General features: G+C 39.6%; 1 protein-coding gene across 1 annotated transcript; it reads left to right on the top strand.

The window, feature by feature from the left end:
• On the top strand, positions 1-24,289 carry LOC146003165 (uncharacterized). The gene is made up of 2 exons (XM_083141351.1): positions 1-1,866; positions 24,188-24,289. The coding sequence occupies exon 1, from the start codon at positions 177-179 to the stop codon at positions 1,863-1,865; it is 1,689 nt and encodes a 562-aa protein (XP_082997477.1). The 5' UTR covers positions 1-176; the 3' UTR covers position 1,866; positions 24,188-24,289.

Below are 24,289 nucleotides of genomic sequence, written 5' to 3'. Positions count from 1 at the left end.
TATTCTTCGGAGAGCACCAATAGGCATACAAAATTCCCAAGAAATTTGGATGTAGACACTACCTGCATTTCAAAATGAAAAGTGTGTTTGGTCTGCTTCTTGGAAGTAGTTAGACATGAAGATTTCGCAGCGAACTTCACATTCGAAATGTATCTGATTCTAACGCCCAAGATACTATGGCGCAACTGAAAAGCTTTGAAAGGGAAGTCAATATGTTATGCTTGCCACCGGAAGTGACGGAAAAGATCTTCAGCTACCTCAGCTTCTGCGAGGTAGGTAGACTGAGAAGATCTTGTCGGCGACTCAGAGACTTGGCCTCTGAGTACCTTAACCTGAGCTTCCTGAGGTTGCAAAGGGACGTTCAGGTTCAGATTCAGTCCGCGAGACCTTTTCTGGAAACGCCAAATAGCTGGGAGGGCCAAGTGCTCATCATCAGGCAGTTGACGTTACTGGAAATCTTGCAATCCGAGATCAACGTTCTCCACGCGACGTGCTGGAGGTACGTGGAGAACAGCATATGCTGCTTCTTTGCGGCCGAGATCTTGGACGAAATCCAAAGCCTCCTGTGGCTGGCCAAGGACGATAGCGTCACCGAGGCTGAGATAGGCGTCGACGTGGCTTGCAGCTTGTTCCAGTTCATCGACACCTTCATAGGCAACTTCTTCGCATACATCAGGCACCTCAGGAATCCTAATCTCTTAGCTGACGTCATTAGCGTTCTCAACCAATCCCTGGGCTGCAAGCTCGGGCCGATCAGCGTGCATCTGGACCCTGAGGAGTGCTACGTTTCGACGACGTTCAAGCTATGGGGTCGATCCATCTTTTGCTACACCAAGAGCGATACCGAAATCATGCACACGATTGAAGACGTCGTGGTGGTTGCTAGGATACTGATCCGTCTTGTGTCTCAGAGCAACAGGGCGTACATCAAGACTAAGTGGAAGACTTTCCTGGCAGATATGCTGAAGGAGGAGATGCTTATTGAAGTAATATGGCGCGGGTTCGTCCCCATCGAGAACAATCACTTCACATGCGGACACTCCGATTTCAAGGGCGACTGGAGGAGTGAAGCTCTCGACATATTCCTCGGTATCAAATTTCCTTTTAAAGATCCCGATGAGATTTTCATAGATCCAGGAGCTTCCACTAGCAGCGACAGTTCAGATCACAACTCAGATAAACGCCTGACCATACTGGAATCTTTGACGTTACCAGAAGACTCTCATTTGCTGATAAAGTTAGCCAACACAGGCAGCAGTACCGTTCTTCACTTCAGCTACGAAATATATGTCCACATAGCTCCAGACCACAGCCAAAGTAAAGTTTCTCCAGGAAATAGTTCGTCAGATCAAAGTGTAAGCACCTCCGCGGCTGATACCTTCACCAGCTCCATCTTCAAGCCTAAACATGGTGACAGTGGCCACAAGAATGAGCGTTTGATTATGGTGTCCAACGGAACTGATATATTCAACCAAAGCGAGGCACTGTACGGGATAACTAAACGACCAATCAATTCCGTTCTGACACAGGACAAAGACTTCCATATCAACTCCATAAAGGAAAAGATACCCAGTAGCTTTTTCAGTGGAAGTGATGGCAACAAGTCACTTTCTAAAATTTCTGAATCTGCACTACAGGATGGTACTCGGAAGCAGCCTTTGGCGTTCGAGAACTTTCCTGATGTTCCCTGCAAATCTGGAGCAAGTGTTTCCACTATTTCTACAAGATTTCCTCTTGTTCTGTTAGAGCACCATCAGTCGACTACTAATGTGAGTGACGTGAATGTGTCTCATTCACTATCCATGCCAATATCCTTTCACAAGACCGGCTCTGATGATAGCGCAACAGAAGGGAATGAGCAGTAAGGTAATGTACTTACAGGAATTTTTTTGTAGATTGAGAACTTGTATTTGGATGTGGAATAAACATTGTGTAAAAGGTATTATGACTTCTGCCTGTATCAAGCTTGAGTATTTCGCTTCCACTTGTAGAGATCAGCGGGCTCTCCGTGCGTTGCGAACTTCCCGCCTGCACGCTCAATTGAACTGAGAGGGTAAAAAATACTGTTGTGGAAGGCGTCCTTCTATCCAATTTAGCGCCCCCTGTTTCTTCCACCACCATGATTACAATCCCATACTGCACTGTCACTCACGAATCAGATGACGAGAAGTTCTCCACTGCACGAACGGAACCGATGAAGCCTCCTGCCTCTATCGCTGCTCGTTCTGCAATCGACACGTGCATACGAGAGCGCTCTTCCACAAATATGGAGGGTTGCCCAAGCGCACATTGCTTTATAACTTTCCATTCTCTGAGTCTCAACGGTGTCAAGCATAGGTTCAAAGCCCATCATCTCAAATGTCGTACCGGGTCAGTACGCCTAAGGGCTCTAAACAGTTCAAAGATGCATTGGTGACTTACTCCCCTTTCCACGGACCCCCTTCTCTACCTACTAATTACCCACAATGCTGAAAAGCTTACATTGGAAATTGTGGTGCACTTGCGTGTAACAACATGTGTTTCCAGTATTAGTATTTCCATTAATCATATAGTTTTCATCATTTAAGATGAATTCATTTTTGTCTCCTTCTCCTTGTAACCTTATTCTACATGGAAATTGAGTCTGGAAATTTTTAGACGTAAGATTGTCAAAGCTTTAATGTTGATTATTTTTATTGCATTCTTGAAGGCTTCTTAGTATTCTAATAATAGTACACTTATGTAATTAAACTATATGCATGGATAGGCGCAGGATTTTTACCAGAGAGGAGCAAGCAAGCTATTTTTTCCAAGGGGGAGCAAAGGAGGCATACCATCCCGTCCCCCACCCATGAATAAACACTCCCGCAGTTTGAGTCGTCATGTTCCTGCAACAACCTTTCAATAATAAACATAAATTACTGTGGAAGATTAGGTACAAACAGGAGATGTACTACGTAGAAATTTTCAGCGAATGCAGGCTCGACCAGGGTCTCTACCACTGAGCTACCGAGCCGGCCTGGTCTCTGGAGACACGATTCCACGCAGGTAAAACAGCGATAGCGATAAATCAGGTAAGACCAGGCCGGCTCGGTAACTAAGCGGTAGAGCAATGGAAGAGACCCGGGTTCGAGTCCTAATCGAGCCTGCATTTTTCGCTGAAAATTTCTACGTATAAATTACTGTGACTCACATTATATGTAGAATATATATTTTTAGGTTGACATTCATTTTAAAGGGGGGGCATGGTCCCTCCCCGTCATTGCTTCTCCTTCAGAACGTCTATGACTCTAAACGCTTATCTGATCTCGCTTAATAACTTGTTGTGGAGATAGCGTGGTTCTTTTCAATGTTGACGATCGTATATTTCATCTTAATACAAGTTGCGAAGGGTATGAAACAATCTAGCATTATATCTCTGACATGTAGGCTACTACATTACATGCAAATGAAATGAGAAGAGATTCCACTAATATAACTTTGATGTGTACATTGAATGCAATGGACACATCAAACATATATTGGTAAAATTAATCCACTAATTAGAGGCTGTAAATGAGCAAGTAAAATTGGAAAAACAGCAACGTGTGAGATTGAAGACAGCAAGTGTATAATTCCTTGAATGAAGAACGAAAAGACAACATTTCAAAATATGACCTTCGGTGTACACCGAAGAGGGAAGGAAGGAATAGCATTAAACCCTTCACAATTATATACGTACGAACTTCTACATAATTACCAGCTTAGATTGCCTTCTCTGCTGCACCTCGCGGCTATAAGCAACACTAACAATACGCATAGAGTGCTGCAGGGAGAGGATTTCGCTAGCGCCAAATAGTTCGCACGGACAACGCTAGATAGCGTACGGAATGCATGATATTCAATGTGACGTAGCGGCGCAGAGCATGATGGGAAATCTGGCCAAAACCGCATGATCAGGCAAGCCGCAGCAAGCGTGAAGCGAAACAAATGTTACGTTCATGAAAATGACCCGATGTTTATTTTTAATTGTATATTTTCAAATGAAGTTTCATTTTGGTAAATTAATGCGTTCTGTGTGTGTGTGTGTGTGCCATTGTTTATGTATTAATTGTGAGAGAACACGTTCATACAGTTTCTTCGGTGGTTAAGATGGCGTGATTGTTGCAATGCGGGGTGAAATATGAATAGTATTTGAAAGGCAATAGTGTGTTTAGGGCTAGCGTTATATTAACTTTGTGTTACTCTTTACATCCGCATGCTTTGCAACGCGTGTGGTTGCTGTGCGATCTCTAATAATGTTCACTGAAAATTTGAAATACTACTTATCAATCAGCGGATGCATTCGCAGTATACGTATATTTATTTATATACACTTTTCAGCATATATTCTATGCCTGTCTCAATACACATAGGAAAAATGACAATGATACGTTACGGCCTCAAATAATATACAGGGTGTCCCACGAACGGCGCAACTGGGAATTAATTTTCATTTTTTTCATTTGATTTAGTTTATTTTACTTCGCGTTTTGTGCCTCTTGGCTAATTTGCGAAGATGGGGATGAGTGATGAAATGATGAAATTGATGAATGGACATTCACAAACAACCAAGCCCGACCGGGATTCGAACCCGGGACCCTTGGCGTCGCAGCGCGATGTGCTAACCACTCGGCCACAGGGTCGGGCAAACAACTGGGAATTAAGAGTGGCGTTACTTTGTAACCGAAACCTGTACATACATAAGTCATACACCAAATCTTAGCCCTGTCCAAGTAGATATTTTTAAACATAGAAACAACAAACGGGGTGCAGTGTTGTTCATGCAGTGTTGCCAAATGTAAGTGAAAGTGTAAATTTATTTTTCCACAAAGCATGGAAAATTGCATGTCAAATATTCGTACGGAAATTTGGACGTCAATTTCCACCTTGGGTAGGTGGACTATTTCGCCAGCTATAGTTCAGAGAAGAAAACCGATCGTTTTCGCGTATAGCCAATCCTGAAATGCCTCGTATAGGCGTACCGGTCCAAATGGGTGTTTTAAAAAAATATGAGGTACAGTGGCAACACTGTTGATGTTTGAAGGCAACAAAAGGTGATGGTCTATGACATGGAAATACTGGAAACAGGAAACAGGAAAAAAATAAAATGAAAATTATGGTACACAATTTTGTACCTAGGTAATTCGGAACATTCCTATAAATTATCTTTTTCACGAGACAAAGTTTATATATATATATATATATATATATATATATATATATATATATATATATATATATATATATATTTATATATTTATATATATATATATATATATAAATTCCCTCCACCGGGAATCGAATTTTGGATCCTTCGATTACAAGGGGAAACCATTAGCCACTGCACTATCGTATTGGCCCGATTAATTCCATGAGTAACAGGCTTCATAGTCCTATACTTTTTCGTATGTTACGTAGCTTTATACTACGTAGTTTCGTGGCAATTAGCATATTTTTAAATACTCTGGTCATTGTTACGAGTCTTAGCAAAATGTGGAAGACTACATTTGGCATGTAATCGTTATGTTTGTACCTTGAATCACTGCCACAAAAGCAGTGAGCGCAATGCTTATCAACCGTGTTTTCAACACGCTCCGAAACGTTTGCCGGAATCATGGCGGCGGGCGTGTTTTCGCGCAATGAATTGTGGGGGAAGTTGTTCGCTGAATATCCATTGAGAGCTTCTTCGCTCGAGCGAATAACGTTCGAACAGGCAAAACGAGCGGTATGCGCTCGAAGCCTAGTAGTACACGTATAACCGCAGTTTGTCTGAGCTAGTGTGCCCTGAAATATGGATCGTGAAATGAAAGACGCAGTCCAATTGAAACTTTAGTGAACACATTCACAATATCCATGTTAAAATGAAGCTTCATCTATCTTACCAGTACACAGTGATATATGAAAATGAAATATATGATTGTGGGTTAAAACTGCCAATGCGTATATTTTACACATATGGGTCTACGATTATTGTCACATTAAAATGAGATTAAATTGTAAACGCTCGAGGGTGAGAGACTCGAACGAATACAAGCGAGCGAAAGTGGTGCCATGCAGGACTGTAACGGATAATATGTAAGTGAAATGAGAAGATTTATGTTGCATAATAATGAATTCATTGCTCAACCACTGGTTTCATTGTGCAATATGCACACTATAAGTAAAAACAGATCAGCATCGGCGCCAGGATTAAACATCTAGGGTTCTGAGAAAATGCGAAATACAAATTTGGAAATGCGATGTTGAAAATAGTGAAAACATGAAAAGTGCATGGAAAAGCCACTACATCAAATAATAATCAATCAATTGTATTAATATTTATATTTTTATAACATTTTTGTAAGTTGGAAGGAATGCTTGTTCGAGGCAAGTCAATGACATATATTCTGGTTAAACAGTATAAATACACAAACATAAATTACACTGTTATTGAACTACGTTGTGAAATTTGAAATATAATTCTTGCTTTGATCAACAATGGACCATAAAGTAAACGTAAAGCAATTTATCGAAATCAACTTAGAAAAGTAAACCTGTGGAACATACTCTTGGCTTACGACATTTTCCAAAATGCCCTGATTTAGAAAAATAAACCTGTAGCTATACATATGAAAACCATACACCCAAGTCCTAATACATGGGAGTTTCAAACGCGCGCAACCCACTTGCTGACTTCAACTCGCCGAAGGGTTAATCAACGTTGATTTATTGCATTAATTTGCTGCAGAACGTGTCCCTGCCTCATTGTTGTTAAATCGCACACGATCAATGCCATAATTATGTTGTTTCTGGACAGTTGTTTTAATATGAAATTAGTTTCACGCCTATGATGAGGCAGATTCCATGAATACTAAGTACCCAGCGAAATCTGTTTTATTATTGCATTATGTGCAATGTGGAAACCAGATTTACAAATTCGCATTTTCGGAAAAATGGTTGATGAAAATAGATACCAAGAGAGGAGGGGTAGGGATTCACCTCACTGCACAAGGTTGTATGGTAATCAGTAAATTGGTGAAAGTAAGAAGTCTCTGGTAAAATGTGCCGCTTGAAAGTTGTCCAGTAATCAAAACAATGTTATAATTGGCATGATAAAGTAAATAATAGCTTCCCATATGTTGCTGTAGGGTCTGACATTAGCAACAAACGCAAAAAAAAAAAAAAAAAAAAATTATGAGTGGCCGCGGTGGCTCAGTCGGTAACGCGTCTGACTATCATGCTCAAGGTCCCGGGTTCGATCCCCGGGCGGTTCAAATCCGGGAACTTTTCTAACGTTGGAAGCGGCCCCAGCGTCGAATAACATGGGTACCTGGGGGGAACCATGGGGGGTAAAGGCGGTCAGGGGCGTGGTGCTGATCACATCTCCCCCCACTCACGACCGGATCAAGAAAGTGTGGGGCGTTACCCCCACACTCCCTATACGCCTTCATAGCGTGGTGCTAAGCACAGGGGAACACTTTACTTTACTTTTATGAGTTTTCTTTACTGCATCTCGTAACTCTACATTTTATAAGAGTGACAGTGATAATGACATACGAGGGTTGGGGAGTAAATCATGGCAACCCAGTAAATGTTTGACAATCGAAGGATGTATTAAAAATTTGTGATATACAACTGAAAGAGTATCCATTATGGACATTTTGTTGGTACAAAACATACCCAGTGGTTCCTTCACCTTGGGGATGAGGTCAAAATCACACGGTGACATGATATGCGACCCTCATGGACATTGAAAATGCTGTGCGACGACAGATCACCCACTTCAGACATGGTGCAGAGGATGGTGCTGCCGAAGGTATTCGATGTCTTCCACATTGATGGCAGCGAGCTGTGGACAATGCGGGAGATTATTTCGAAGGTTCGTCATAATCAGACAAGTTTTCGTAACATGAGCATGTGTATGTCACAGGGTCAGACAGGTTTTTGTAACATGTGCATGAATACATGTGTATGTCACAGGGTTGCTTGGGTTTTCTTTCATGATTCCTACCAACAAAATATCCATAATGGATACTCTTTCAGTTGTATATCACAAATTTTTAATACATCCTTCGATTGTCAAAAAATTACTGGGTTGCCATGACTTACTCCCCAACCGTCGTATATTTGCTCTTATCAAAGATTTTTATCATTACAATAAAATTGTGAATGTTGTATGAAGAATGGCAGTCCCACCAAAAGGCTCGAAACCTGCAGGTGAGCAGTATAATCCAATCGTACGAGCTTGCACGCACATACAGGGGAAAATGCAGGTGTTCGCTTCTTTGTAACCACAATTCAAAGGATGAGACTAATTAATGAATTATTTCGGATGGATATTTTTTCCTCATTTTTCAGTTCCCTGCTTGTGGGAAACGAATTATAATGGTATTAGAGTGAGTATTGTTGTATTATCACGAATTATGCACAACAACTTCAGCTACAACCGTTTTCAAAAGAGCATACATAAACTGCTGTCGGGCTCTTTGTGAGTGGAAACTCCACGAGATAGTAATTAAATATGTCCCTTTATATGTGTAGTATTTAGTAAACTGTCTGGGTTAGAATGTGCACGTGGTATAAACAAATATGGAAGTAGTTTCTTGATGTATTGGTTTATTTAACGTTAAGTTTCTGCCAATTTTGGCTTATCGTGATGATGGGGTTGAATGATGATAAATTGAAATGGATGAATTATCACAAACATAGCATTTACGTACAGGTAAGCTAGCCATTTAAAAATGAGATCCCACAAACACTAAAATATGATCACGACGGCCGACGGGAACTTCTAGATCATAAAGTGATCAATGTAATTATTGAAATAGAATTTCAAGAGCAACTTTCAGATCAATTTACAGCACAACACATTATGTTGTTGATTCTATGCTATTCAAAGTTTCGCCTTCTATTCCTCGGCTCTTTAAAGGAAGCAGTGAGAACGGAAAGGTGCTCTCCAAGTGAGACACCAATCTCCACTTGGAATTTCTCTTGGAATTCTCACCACCAGAGGTCCGTGGCATGGAGTATCTTCTCAGGCTACACATCTTATTTTATAAGAAACACCACATTCTAAGAAACCGTGACTAATACTATTATTATTATTTATTTATTTACTTATTTATTAGACAAATTATGCGACAGAACTTTCTTCCATTGAGGCATATAGTATTTATATCATTTTGTGCATTACAGAAATTTTACCACATACATAAGTTACTGCGCCGCGATAGGTCAGTCGACCTCCGTGGCGAAGTGGTTAGCAGAGCGCGCTACAACGCCAGGGGTTCCGGGTTCGAGTCCCGGGTAAGGCATGGGTATTTGTGATTGTCTGTCCTGAAAAGTCCTGAAATAAAAATGTGAATGAAATGATATGAGTGAATGAAGTGTGATGGGAGAAAAAAGGTCGTTATGGCATCTGGCTACCATTCGATAGACCCGGGTTCGATCTCCGGCGGCGGGAGAACCGGAGTTTTTTTCACATGCTACATGCTCCGGCGCCCACCCAGCGTCGTATAAAGTGGGTAACTGGAGGAAACTCTAGGGGGTAAAGGCGGCCAGGGGCGTGGTGCTGATCACATCACCCCCCCCCCCCCCACCTTCGGCCGCGATGAAGAAAGTGTGGGGTCCTACTTCATGGTGTGGTACAAAGCACAGAGGAGCGCTTTACTTCTTTTTTTATACTTCTTTTTACATAAGTTACTTTGGAGTTACCTTACATATCGAAGGGACAATCAAAAGACAACCAATAAGGGCCAATATCAAAAGAGCCCTACTATCGCATTGGAAAAATGCGTGAAGAATTTGTCTGTATAGTGAATTAGTAACTTATGTGATGTGATCAGCACCACGCCCCTAGCCGTCTTTACCCCCTAGAGTTTCCTCCAGTTACCCACTTTATACGACGCTGGGTGGGCGCCGAAGCATGCATGTGAAAAAAACTCCGGTTCCCCAACCGCCGGGGATCGATCCCGTGTCTCTCACATGGTAGACAGACGCCCTAACGACTTTTTTTTTTAAAGGAATACCCCTATTCGGCAGTATCCCCCGCCATTCACACATATCCGTAAACTTTCACACCTGTCAATTTCCACTTTATTCACATTGTTTCTCATAATTCGGACGAACACAAACATCCAAGGCCGAGCGGGATTCGAACCCGGGACCCCTAGCGTTGCAGCGCGATGAGCTAACCACTCGGCCACAGGGTTCGGCATCGACTGAGCTATCGCGGCGCAAGTAACTTATGTATGTGGTAAAATTTCTGTAGCCTAATGCACAAAATAATATAAATATATGCCTCAATGGAAGAGGTTCTGTCGCATAATTTGTCTAATAAATAAGTAAATAAATAAATAAATAATAATAATAATAGTAATAGTCACGGTTTCTTAGAATGGAACCCTTTGATTAACATTAACTACTTCATGTTGAATTGTTGAATTGTTTGGATTTTTATACACTCTACTTGGATTATGTATAGGTATATTAACGTTTCAGAGATTGGATCTGTCTCTGCCTGCAGGGTAGTGTATTTTGCTATGTGGTCATTATATCAGTAGTTCCTGAACACAGGATGTGTTTGGGGAAGGCGTCGATACTCAAAGATATAAACTCAAAGATGAAAGGATCAATAGAAAGGATACAGCACAGGTTTATCACATTTCTTATATTATAAATTTAAACTTTTTAAACACACTTATGAGTAGAGCCCGGAAGTTTGGCAAAATGCCTCTTTTTATTTACTGCATATATTGATAAACTTTTTCCGGATATACGTTTTTTATGTTGTTTCGAATGTTTTAGAAGCCTTTTCATTTTGCCTATTTTGCCTATTTGGGACCCCACTGCCAATTTTTAATTATAATGCCTTTTTCTGCCTTTCTCAATGAAATTTGACCATTTTTTTAAAAAAAATGTTGGCATTTATTTTTCTTCCGTTTATTACGTGAATAATTTTCGCCTTATTTAAGTAATATTGAACTCACGCATGTTTCAACATTGCTGAAGGAGAAAAGTGTGAGAAAAAAGTATTTCATGCTGAGTTAGGATATTGCCTTTCGGTTAACATTTCCTTGTGCATGATTGACTGCTGAAGTGGAGAGGTTGATTTCGAACACAAAGAAGATATTTCTGAAATCTCCCTCTCGAACCCGAAAATTTCAGGAAGTTACGCCTGAGCTTAGTTTTCCTCCGCAACCAAGATGGGGAACCTGGATATCAGCAGATATATATTATGCTAAAAACCTTGAAAAAATCAGTGAGGTGATCGATGCTCATCCAGAAAATGAAGCGGCTTCAATTCGTGAAGTGAAAAACTCCTGTGCTATTCAGAACTGAAAAATGAACTGTCGTTTATTTTTGCACATTATGGTGCATTGCCAGAGACAATTACAAAGCTAGAAAAAAGAGGTGAGACTCTTGTAGCATCCATGAAAATCTTCGAGGAATCTATGCAGCAGATGATGGAAGTGCCAGGAGAAAAGGGGTCAGCTGTTGCGGAAAAGTGCAAACGGGTAGTGAGTGCAAATAAGGACTTGAAACAATTGAAAACAATTTGTGATATTCTAAAAGATGAAAATGCTGTTACCAAAATGAGTCCAGCTACATTAGCTTGTTCTATGTATGCTCCAATAACTTCTGTCGAAGTAGAAAGATCATTTTCTATTATGAAAAACATTCTCTCTGACAGACGACTATCAACGAATGTTGAGAACTTTAAAAAACACCTTGTAGTTATGTGAAATCAAGACGGAGAAAATTGAAATGTTCTTCCCAATGTAGATTTTAACATGTTGCCAGAAATTATATATAAAAGAAAGCGACTTCCAAATGTGCCATTTTTTCGGTTTATTTTGCCTTTTTTTTCATTTTTAGTGCCTATTTTCCACATTATAAATGCCTTTTTGCCTGCCTATTTTAACGAAAATAAATGCCTGAACTTCCGGGCTCTACTTATGAGTATAGTAACATACTGAAACACCTCGAACTAGACAGACTTGAAACTAGAGGTGAAACACGAATAATATATTTTTGGAGAGTATTTTAGAGGGAAAAAAACTTCAGGTACCTAATCTTCTTCGATTACTTTAAATTCCCACAATCTTAGGAAGAATAGCGCCTTTTTAGGCGGATTTGAAGCATGCCTTTAAAACATACAAGTATCTTCATTTTCTTATCAAGACTTATAATTCATATAGGTAAATATTCAATATTTGTTTTACTAGCATTTTTCATTTCACATGTAAAGATGATCAAACAAGAATTAATCTATGTAAATATTTTGTCTCTCTATGTATTTTGAAATGTGTCAATGTTTATATTAAATTGTATTTGTCCATTCGTGTAGTTTTAGGGCATGTTGTAACATTTTTTACTTATATGTTACTAACTAACTCGCTAGTCTTCTTAAACCCGAAGGTTTATGGCTGCAGCAATAAAAGCCGCCTTCTGTCCATATCCTGGGCAAGATCAATCCAATCTTTTCCATCCTTACAGATTTCCTTTAGGTCCATCTCAACAGTATCCCTCCATCTTCGTCTTGGTCTTCCTACTGGTCTCTTGCCATCAGGTTACCCAACAAGAATCCTGTAAACTCTTCTTTCCTCTCCCATTCGTGCCACATGGCCTGCCCACCTAAGTCTTCTTTATTTAATTACTCTAAGAATATCCCGACATGAACACAAATTATGAAGTTCTAAATTATGTAACCTTCTCCACTCACTTGTCTCCTCATCCCTTTTAAGTCCAAATATTTTCCTAAGGATTTTATTTTCAAATACTGTTAATATATGTTCCTTTTTTAATGTAAGAAAGCAAGTTTCACATCCATATAATACTACAGGCAAAATTACTGTTTTGTGTATTTTAACTTTTAGTTTCTTAGATATTATACGAGAAGATAAAAGTTTATGAAGAGAAAAGTAACATGCATTTCCTTAATTATGTATTATTGTATGCCTTATCAAATATCTTGTTTTTATATATTTTTAGTTATATGTTATCTATTTATGTAAAATTGCTGTAAAGTTAGCCATGTTGTTCTGAGCATGTGAAAAAGAAAATAATGCCAAAGAATGACAAAATAACAGAGTGATCACACTGCAAAAGTACACCCTGAAGACGGAGATAGAACAAGTCCGAAACGTTGGTGTGTGTATATGACAAACTAAGTACAATGGTTAAGAGTCCAAATCATTGACGCTGAGACGCCAAGGGTCCCGGGTTCGAATCCCGGTCGGGCTTGGTTGTTTGTGAATGTCCATTCATCAATTTCATCATTTCATCACTCATCCCCATCTTCGCAAATTAGCCAAGAGGCACAAAACTCGAAGTAAAATAAACTCAATCAATCACTCAATCAATCAAAATCCAAATCATTTGAATATGTATCAACCGGCACTGATCAACTACAAAGAAGTTAACCACTCTGTCTCAAAACACAATACAAGCTAAAATATCTATACATTCTTACTTGATATGCGAAATAATAGCTTATTGGTGTAACTTTGAAGGTATTTCTTTGTTGTCCATGGGTGGTTGCATGATGAGACATATATCCGTAAAACATAAATCCAGAAGAAGAAAATGTGACTCAGCTTGTCAATCCCCAAACTAAAATGCAACCTGGTATTACTTACGAAAATCCTTCCCTTTTAATCGACGTGTTAGAAAAAAGAGCAAGACAGCGATTTGTAATTGCAATCCCTTCCTTTGAACCAGTTTCCATTTCCTTGTATCTCCATAATTACTCATTTATTATCCAATTTATCGATTACATTACATTACATTCTCTCCGTCGAGAGAATACAGAAAAAGGACGAACATGGAATATGCATTAACCCATCTCCTTCGTTGAGGCTGGTGGGCCCATTATTAATACCTTTAAAAGTATATGAAGAATATGAACGAACCATCCCCCTGACGTCCACTTCACTACACGTAATTTTTTCCCCCAGTTTTTCGTTACATGTAAAGTGTTTTCTCAAAATCTTTATAAACTTCCTTGGTCAGCAACTTTAGTGTTTTTAATATGGAAACAAGGCTTAATTATATTACCATAGAACATCCAGTTAAATGTATTTTGGCATTTGACATTTTCTTCTATCTCGTAATTTTCTTATTTTACGCCGCTTCACTGTCTCTATAGGCTAATCGCGACGATAAGGTACAGTGATAAATTGTTTGAACTTTTGTTTCAATTCCACTTCATGCACAACAGTTAGATGTTGGATCCAAACCAATGTGCAATGTGCCTCAACCAGATATCGAATCCAGGAGCGCTTGATTACAAGGCGACGACGTTCACACTACGCCATCGGTAAAACCCTGGTTGAGTGATGATATTAAATTGATCAAGGGACATTCACAAAGAATGCCCAGGCCAGGATTAGAATCCCCTGTGCTAACCACTCCACCACGTAAGTCAGCTGAGAGAGGGTGAGAACATTCACGAGACCTTCCAGTGATGAACTTTGATCTTACCGTGAGGTGGGTACCAAACGCAGAACAATATCAGTTTCTGAAAACGATATGAAGAACTGCAATACTTCGAAACTTTGATCTTGTAAAAACTTTCGCAAGTTTGAAACTGTCGTCATCTTAGGCCGAATCGATTCCGACTACAAGGAAACTGTTTCCGGCGACATCAAATGCAACAAGTCTTCCACGGACTTTGTCGCCCGCTAATTCTCCAGTTTCGGCAACAGACTTGCTTGGATTATTGAACAGGCGTGCCCTGTCTTACGGTTGACGTCACTGAACCGACTGGAAGCTAATTCCGAATTTCAGAACTGGTAACGCCAAGATGGTCAAACATATTCATTCTGAATTAATTATTATTGTTTTCTGAGAGAGCAATAATTACTGATTCTTAAAACCCGAAAGGACATCTGCCTTGACTACTATCGGCATTCTCTCAGACCGCTCTGAATTTCTCTTTTACTTTATTTCTGTCACCCCTCCAACCACAAATGAACCCTTCTCCATACCTCTCAGTTGGGGTGCTGGCTACAACGCTGTCAATGTCACGAGGTCTTGTTTCTTTTTATTTTAATCAAACAATTTAGATTGAAACCCACCCCCTTTCTTTATTTCGCGATCTGCACTAATAACGGAGTTACTTTATGGTGTCTGACTTTTCAATCACCCTGTATATGTGTAGATTGTCAAACAGACAACAATTATTAGTCTGACGCTATTTTTGGTGCTACGGTTGAATTCTGGAAACTGCCCGACCCTGTGGCCGAGTGGAATGATTAATCAACCAACCCATCCCTGGCACAAAATATGGAACAATGTTCACGCACCACATTTATCGCCCTTGGTAAAATCTGCGTGGTACTGTGTGGTACAGAATATAGTGGTGACGGAAGAGAAATTACATAAATTAAAACTGTTACAAGACCCACTATGGGGTAGGTGTAAACAAAATGGTTCGATTTCACACTGGCTAAGTGAATGCATACGGACACGTGAAACATGGAAATATCTATGTGTGTTATTAGGAAAAATTTGTCGCACCCATCCCAATGCGTTTACTGTGCATAACATAATGTTACCTACGTTTTCGTATTTTCCATGTACTAAATTGCGTAGTGTACAATGGTTGGTTTGACATTATATATTGTTTGTCTGCATATATAAAGGTATAGATTTTCATGATCAATTTTTAATATATGTTAAACAGGAATATCATAAAGTGTCTCAAGATAAAAGAAAAATATTATTCGCACATTTTTTAAAGGTGCTGATGGAATGTTAAAAGAACTATTGTTATCCAAAACCTGTAAAATTACTGTATGAAAGAAAAATTGTAAATAAATATATATATAAAAAAAAGTGGTTAGCACATCGCGCTGCGACGCCAAGGGTCCCGGGTTCGAATCCCGATCGGGCTTGGTTGTTTCTGAATGTCCATTCATCAATTTCATCATTTCATCACTCATCCCCATCTTCGCAAATTAACCAAGAGGCACAAAACGCGAAGTAAAATAAACTAAATCAAATCAAATCAAAATTCTGGAAACTCCAAATCACAGGTTTTGATTCCAAACATTATCTATCACATAGCTGAAACGTTTGTTTTTAGATTTTCGGCGGCCATGTTGGCCGCCATATTTAATGTTATATGATAAAATGGACCTTTTTAACTTATTATTTTCATAGTAGAGATTTAAATTGAAACTTTCGTGAAAATAAGATACCATGAATGATAAATAACGGTAAAGAAGTAACAGGGCTCACGAATAATATTTTCGTCATGACCGTCATTTTGATGACGTCATTATACCTAGGTAGACGAATGGGAGTTTAACAACATGGTGTTTGGGACATTTTACATTCAGGAATAGATGTAATATCCTCACCCCAAAGGCATGATCTCCGCCCGAAATGAAATATTCTACCACTTTCTCTTATATTCCAGCTGCACTATATAGGTATATTACATACTACTACCTCTCTTCCGACAACATATAAAATGTAGAAATTTTAGGAATTTGTAATTTCAAAGAAATAAAGGATACATTGTTGCAAATTTTGACTGATTTTCTTCCTCTTTATATAAATTAAGTTACAGTTCCTTAACTAAACAATAATAATTGAAAACTGCTTTACAATATTATTCTGTAACCATGTTAAGTCACATGAAATTGAAAATTAAGGAATTGAAAATATTAAAACAGCTAGTTTAGAGTTCAAAATCAAAATGGCGGTCTCACAGACCCCTCCACATTAGCTGTGTGATTATCAACGTACATAATACTTAAAAGTTAAAATGAAGAAAATAATTGAGAAAAATACACGCTTTACTATAAATTTTGGGAAAGGAAATGAACTTACATAACACTGATAACATCTATCATCCCATATTACTAAAGTTTTTTTGTTACTATTTCATTATTTACTCTTTACATTGAGGATGGATGTGCTGCATTAACAAATGATTTACAGTCAGTCGAATTTTCACACAACTTTAATGCGTAACGCAACTCCCATGCTGCGTTTGGGATCGAACCAAGAATCTCTAGATTTAATTGGGTGATGTAGTTATTTCTCATTCATCTCTCAGATGGTTATCACTCGCTTGGCCTAAATGTGATAAATGTGAGAGGTTACATTTAAAGGAATGGCGATATAAATTAACTTAGTTTAGATATGGGTTTTATACTCTCCATGACTGAACCGATATGGATTGGTTTAGAAAAGGATATTACTTGCCTTACAAATAGATGAAGATTGTTCCTGCACTTGTCCTCTCAACTATCACTTGTCTGACCTCCCTGTCAGACGTCGAATCTATCACACACCATCGTCCAATAATCGTTCTCCACTTTGCTTCTCTCTCACAATCCGCAGACCTTACTCTCTCTCGTATTCTCGCCAACTGATCACACCTCCTGACAATTCCAACACTCATGCCATATATGCCTTCCAAGTCAATCACCCGACCTTTGCCTATTTACTTATTCAGCATTCCTTTCTCTGATACCTGCTATGCTAAGACTTTATACTTCTTACCCAATACCTTGGGTACGATACGAATGCATTGCTTTCATTAAAATGTAATCCTTTATGCATGTGTGACTTCAATTCAGTGTACTCAACTGGCAAATTTTGATGGCGATATTTTTTCCTCTCTCCTTTTCTACTGTCACTACCTTTGTCTTTTCCTCTCTTTCCTGTATCCGCTATTTTCTATCCTTGTCTCTTACCTTTTTCTGCATTTCTTTCTCATTCTGTCTCTCACTCTCGTCCTTGCTCCATTTCTCTGTCATTTCTGTCTCTTTCTCTCTCTCTCTCTATGTCTCCATCCTCATCTCCTTATTTCCTTTCTTCTATCTTTCTCTCTCTGTATCTGTCTCTTTCTCCTATTATTCTATTTACTTTCTTCCCTCTTTCTCTCTCTTTATCTATTTCTCTTTCCTTAGGTCATATTTTCCTTTCTTCTCTCTTTCTCTTTCTGTATCTGTCTCTTCTTTTCTTCTATTTTCTTTCTTCTCTCTTTATCTCTCTTTATCTATCTCTCTTCACTTATCTCCTATTTTCCTTTCTTTTCTGTTTCTCTTTCTGCATATCTCTCTCTCTCTCTCTCTCTCTCTCTCTCTCTCTCTCTCTCTCTCTCTCTCCTGATCTCTTATTTTCCTTTCTTTTCTCTTCGTCTCTCTCTGTATCTGTCTCTCTCTCTCTCCTTATCTCGTATTTTCCTTTCTTCTCTCTCTGAATATGCGATTTCTGTGTTTTCCTTCTCTCTCTCTTTCTGATAAACGAGAACACGAATTCAATTTAATTCTAATGAGTCCAATTTAATGAAATGATGAATTCTGCTCGCGAGAGTTTTGAACGGCCATTTCCACGTAATTAGTGCGGATACAATCAAGAGAGAGTGAAAGGGAGGGAAAGGGGTGACCCGCGCCGAAAAACCAGGTTACGAACGATTGAGTCGTACTCTGTGCGAGTGAATGTTATTGCCCCGTGCGCTTACACAATTAACTCAAGAGTAAGGTGCATTATTGGCGAGTACTGACAAGCTCTACGTCTGCCGTAGAGAGAGAGAGAGAGAGAGAGAGGTGGGGAGACAGAAAGGGTTACCGACTATTCCTTGAGGTGCTGTTCCCGGTTTTATGGGATCGCTCTTCGGTTAATTAGAATCTTGGCGAGGGGATTTCTTATCAGCGCCATTGTCTTGATTGTTTTGAATTTGTCGGCGCTGCGGTTGTGGCGGAACATCACGAAACAGATTTGTTTTTAATTGAAATCTGACGTCAAGAGATGTTTATGAAGTTATCCACGAGGTGCGCTCAATAATGAGAGTGGAGTAAAGGCCTCCTGTTTAGAAACTTGTAGACCAGTAAGAATCTGCATCTGGAAACTCAACATGGAAAAGTTAATTCTCTTTAGTGCAGCGGTATGTATTCAAACTGTGCGGCGTGCCTCCCTGAGGAGGCTCCGATGAATTGCAAGGGTGGCGCAAAAACTTACGATTTTTTTTCTGAAAATTTGAAATGTAATAAAGGAATATGTATCAATATCTTCTGAATTATTGCAACTCACATTGTTTGTCCCGCAGCAATGTCGACGGGAATACTGGAAACTACATTGATAGTACCTTTGAGCAGAAGTTTCTGATATTTTTTACAAAGTACGAGTAAATGTTTTGAAATATCCCTACAAGGGAATGATACCCAAATTTTGCACCTATCAGACAAGGTGCCAGCCTTCAAAAGGAAGCCGCTGATTTGAAAGAAAAATATTGAAGAAGATAGCATTGTCGATTGATTTATTGAATTTTGTATTTCAAGTCCACTTTATGCACAGTAAGGTTAATCGGGACTGGACCTACAGTTTAAAGTAGGATCCAAACCACTATGTGCCTCCACCGGGTATCGAACCCGGGACCCCTTGATTATAAAGTGACAACCCTACCGCTGCGCCATCTGGGAGGCTACAGAAAACATTGTTGATTGCTTTCCTACATTGAGCATATTGTTAAAAGAAACAGTACCATAATTAAATAAATAAATCACATCTGCACTTATGAAACACTTGTCCCAACTTCGTCTCCGCCTTGAAAAGTACAGGTCACACGGCTAAACTAGACCAGGAACCCATTCAATGCAAACCCTCCACCAAATTTTAACGCAGCAGAAGAGAAACAACTTATTGATCTATCCTCAGACTACTCAGTGGAAACTACATTCCTTCTACAACACTGCCTAAATTTTGGAGCTCCGTAAAGATCATTATAAAAATATATATTTAATTCCGGGTTGCGTATTTACAAACCCGATAGTGCTGCAGAACCAGAGGTATATAAAGCTTTCTTATTGGCTGTGTGAACCGGAAGTGTTTATGCTCCGTGTCCATTGTTCCTTGTTTCTTTGTATGGAAAAATAAGACTCGTGATTATATACTAATAAAGTTTGTAATCAGATTGTCGAAATGATGTTAAGAAATATGCGTTTATATAATAAATATAATGTTTAGAATGCTATACGTTGGATATACATAATTTTCTCAATTGTCATTAATAGTTACAATGTTTGCACTGATGTGACTTTAAATAGAAAAATCATTCACTTCAAGATGAGTTCTGATTTCTGTCTTCTAAAACATTGATTTAAATAATTGTGATAAAATATCAACCTTAGTATAAATGGGTTTCTTATCTTGTTGGAATGGATATTTGAAATCTACACTATGAATTTGAACCCTGCCATCTAGCGTTACCTTGAAGAAACACTGCATTAACTTCCGGAATGGCAGCCAATCAGAAGCCAAATATCGCTGGAGGTTCTGCAATACTATAGGGTTTGTAAATACGCGGGTTGGAGCAAATTTTGAGCGAATTCATAAATAAGCACATGAACATATTTTGTGTTGGTCTTTCATGATCATATGAATTTATCTATTAATGTTGAGGGGAGGCGTGCGTAGATTTTGGCAGCTGAGGGGAGCCACGACAGTTCAAAAGTTTGAAAACCGCCGCTTTAATGGTTCATTTTAGTAACGCTTCTATCGTTTTATTTGATCGAAGTCCTTCTAGCTGACTTCTGTGGCGAAGTGAATACAGTAACGCGCTACAAAGCAAGTGGTCCTTGAGTACACTTATGGCGTCTGGACTCGCAGCCAGCATAACCCTCTGTCCGACTTGTGTTGAGGTAACCTATGCATGTGTGATTGTTCTTTCACCAATTTCATCTTATCACCTTTCATCCTCATCTTTACAATTAGCCAAAGTGGCGAAAAATTGAAGTAAAATAAATAAATATGAGGTTACTATGTAAAATAATGTTTTCCTAAGATTAATAATTCGGTTTATGTTCTTTCTGGACACCGTTCCATCAGATGCACTAAAATTTAATACTGGTGACCAAAACATTGTTTACAACAAAATAAGTCAAACTTGGTCCCGGATTCGAATCCCGGTCTGGGCATTGGTGTTCATTGTTAATGTCCCATCATCAATTTCATAGGCGTAACTTGGGAACTAACTTTGGGGATTATATTGGCGGAGGGGGGGGGGGCAGAATCGAAGATTTTTATATCCCATAAAAATAGCATCGAGGACTATTTTATTAATTGTTACTTTGCTCCCAGGATTCCAAGGGGATAAAAAAAATTACCATTATCTTCCAAATTCTGGAAATGTCTTTGGTGGAGGGTCGCGAGCTAACTCGTCTCCTTAAGACACTACAGGATTTATGTCTGGGACCTTGGTGGCAAGTCCATGTGGTGGATTTATTCACCTTCAAGAAAGTCATCCACCAATTTGGTTCGATGAGCACATGCATTATCATCTTATCATCCTTGAAGATGAAGTCTGGGCCGACTGCGCCTCTGAAAAGTCGCACATGTTGTTGGAGTACCTCGTTTCTGTGCCTCAGGGCAGTAAAAGTACCTCCAGCAGAAACGTGCAGCTCTGTACGTTCATTGAGCATGATGTCTTCCAATACCAATATTCCATCTCGACCAAACTGATCCCTCTCCACTATATTCCTTCGATGAAATCGTGATCAAGGTTCTCTCCAGATGAATGTGCGACGGGAATCATTTTGCAAACTGAATGTGAACTGATCTGTGAAAGAGCACGTTCCTCCATTCGTTCAGGGTTCAATTTCGATGATCCTGACTCCACTGTAAACGGGCCCTTCTGTGCACTGGATCAAGCGGGACACACATAGAGACCAGCTGTCCTCAGTCCCCGGTACACAGTTTGGCGAGAGAAAATCTAACCCCTGATGTGGCTGCAAGCTTTGAGGACAGTTGTCTTGCAGGCATCGTCCGGTTTCGTCGTGCAGTTAAAGCCAGATATCGGCCCTGATGCGGCGTTGCTACTCGTTGACAACCTTGCTCTGGCCTACCATGAACATCTACTGTGTCTTGGAACCGTCGCAAAAGCCTGGAGATGACTGTGAGGCAGTAAACGCTGCCGTGACTTCAGTCTGTGTATGATCTGCTTCCAGACGTCCGATGATTCTTCGCTGACGTCCTTGTACCATGTTCTTACTGTAAGGGTGTTCCATTAATTTGGAACGATTTGAAATGTGAAATAAGGTTAAGTGTTTAATATTTTTTTTTTCTTTTTCTTTCAGATTTTAACAACTTCAGCCTTTGCCAATTGCAACCATGGAAAGATTGACAATCGAGCAACGTGTTAAAGTTATCGAAGCGTATTACGAAAATGGACGTTCAAACAGAAATGCATTTCGGGCACTTTGCAATTTTTTTGGTGAACATAATCGACCAACCGAGAGTGCAATTGGCAAAATTGTTCGTAAATTCAAACAAACTGGGTCGGTGGCAGATGTAAAAACGCCAATGCGTGCTCGTTTACGCCGTCCAGCTGAAAACATTGCTGCAGTGCGCGAGAATGTGGCCACGAATCCAGACACCTCTATTCGTCATTGCGCGCAGGAATTGAACCTCTACACAACAACGCTACATCGAATTTTGACAAAGGATCTGTCTCTGCACGCTTACAAAATTCAATTTACACAATAATTGAAGCCTGCTGACCATTTGAAGCGCCGTACATTCGTCAATTGGATGCACGAGCAAAAACAAGCCGATGATGATTTTTCGCAAAAAATCATCTTTAGTGATGAAGCCCATTTTCATCTTGGTGGGTTCGTTAATAAGCAGAATTGTCGCATTTGCGCTGATGAAAATCCAAGGAACATTGTTGAAAAGCCACTGCATCCGCAAAAGGTCACTGTTTGGTGTGCATTTTTTGCTAGCGGAATCATTGGCCCGTATTTCTTTGAAAATGATGCCGAGAATTCTGTAACGGTCACAGGCGAGCGATACCGTGACACGATAACCAACTTTTTATGGCCTGAATTGAATGCTATGGATGTCGAAGATTTGTGGTTCCAACAGGATGGCGCCACAAGCTACACAGCCAATGCAACAATGACTTTATTGAATGAGAAGTTCCCAGATCGCATCATCTCTCGAAACAGCGATGTCAATTGGCCACCACGATCGTGCGACTTAACCCCATTAGATTTCTTCCTTTGGGGTTATCTCAAAAGTAAGGTCTATGCCAACAAGCCAACAACAATTCAACAGCTGAAGGATGAGATAATAAGGCATATTGGTGAGATCGACGAGCAACTATGCAGAGACGTCATCAAAAATTATGACCATCGAGTGGACGTGTGCCGAAGCCTTGGCGGACATTTGGCAGATATTGTTTTTCACGCGTAATTGCCATGCCTCTAATAACATGATCCAAAAGTGAAATCAATAAAGTTTCACCAATAACACAGTTTTATTTACTGCTAACTTTGATCCGTCTTATTTCAGTCACGGGCCTATTTGACACTAGTAGCACTGTTGCCTATGCGAGCATGGTGAGTCACATGTTTATGGTGATCTTGCAGGTCTCCCCCTTCCAATTTTCTACTTTTTGGACACTACCGTATTATGGTAAAGGAGTAATGACCTCGCCTGTGACTTCCTCGTTCAACATTCTCTGGACCTCTAGGCAGTGTTAATATGACAGGAATGATCTTGTCATTCTTATTTTCTCTTTTCCCATCAACAGCCTATTGAGATGGGTAGATTCGGATGATCCTTTTCTCCTTTAATTTGGCTCCAATACTTGGAAATAACTCCTTCTGATAAAAAGTGTGAGGGAAACTTTGGTTGGAGCAAGGCGTGAGCCTTGAACATCACTTTTCGCGAACAGAAACCATCGTAATTTGACGAAATATTTGATTTTGGTGTCATGCAAAATCTTGTCATCTTAAAAATCCTGTCATCATATTCGGGGTGTAAGAGACGCCCAACTATCAACCTCACTTCCACGAAATACATTTTGCAGACTAACATTGCTCTGACGTCTAGGGCCTCCCCGATGGCACAGTGGTATCTCGTCACCTTGTAATCAAGGGGTCCCGAGTTCGTTATCAGGTGGAGGTACATATAGCGGTTCAGATCCCACTCTAAATTGTAGGTCCTGTCCCAATTAGCCTTACTGTGCATAAAGTGGACTTATATAAAACACGAACTCAATCAACCAATCAATGCTCTGGCGTCTGGACCCATGGGACTTGAATTGTGTGCTGCCCATATGTGTTGGTGATTGTCCTTTCATCTATTTCACCTTATATTTATTTTCATCTTTGAAATTAGCCAAAAGTAGCAGAAACGAGAAGAAAATAAATCAATTAATTCTTTCATTCTGTCATCTTCTTCGTAGAATCCAGGAGAACCAAGATTTGCAAGAGATTCAAGCACATCATCTTCTGCGCCATCAAATGCGTTCAACAACCACTTTTTTGCCTCCTCTGCAAGTACAAAC

This window comes from Lepisma saccharinum, chromosome 19 (assembly GCF_977018435.1).
Source record: "Lepisma saccharinum chromosome 19, izLepSacc3.1, whole genome shotgun sequence".
Lineage (NCBI taxonomy): Eukaryota > Metazoa > Arthropoda > Insecta > Zygentoma > Lepismatidae > Lepisma > Lepisma saccharinum.
The sequence above is the reverse complement of the archived record's forward strand: the minus strand, read 5'-3'. Positions and strand labels throughout refer to the sequence as shown.

Coding starts and splice junctions, on each gene's coding strand:
- LOC146003165 (XM_083141351.1), top strand. CDS start 177: ATGGCGCAACTGAAAAGCTTTGAAAGGGAAGTCAATATGTTATGCTTG.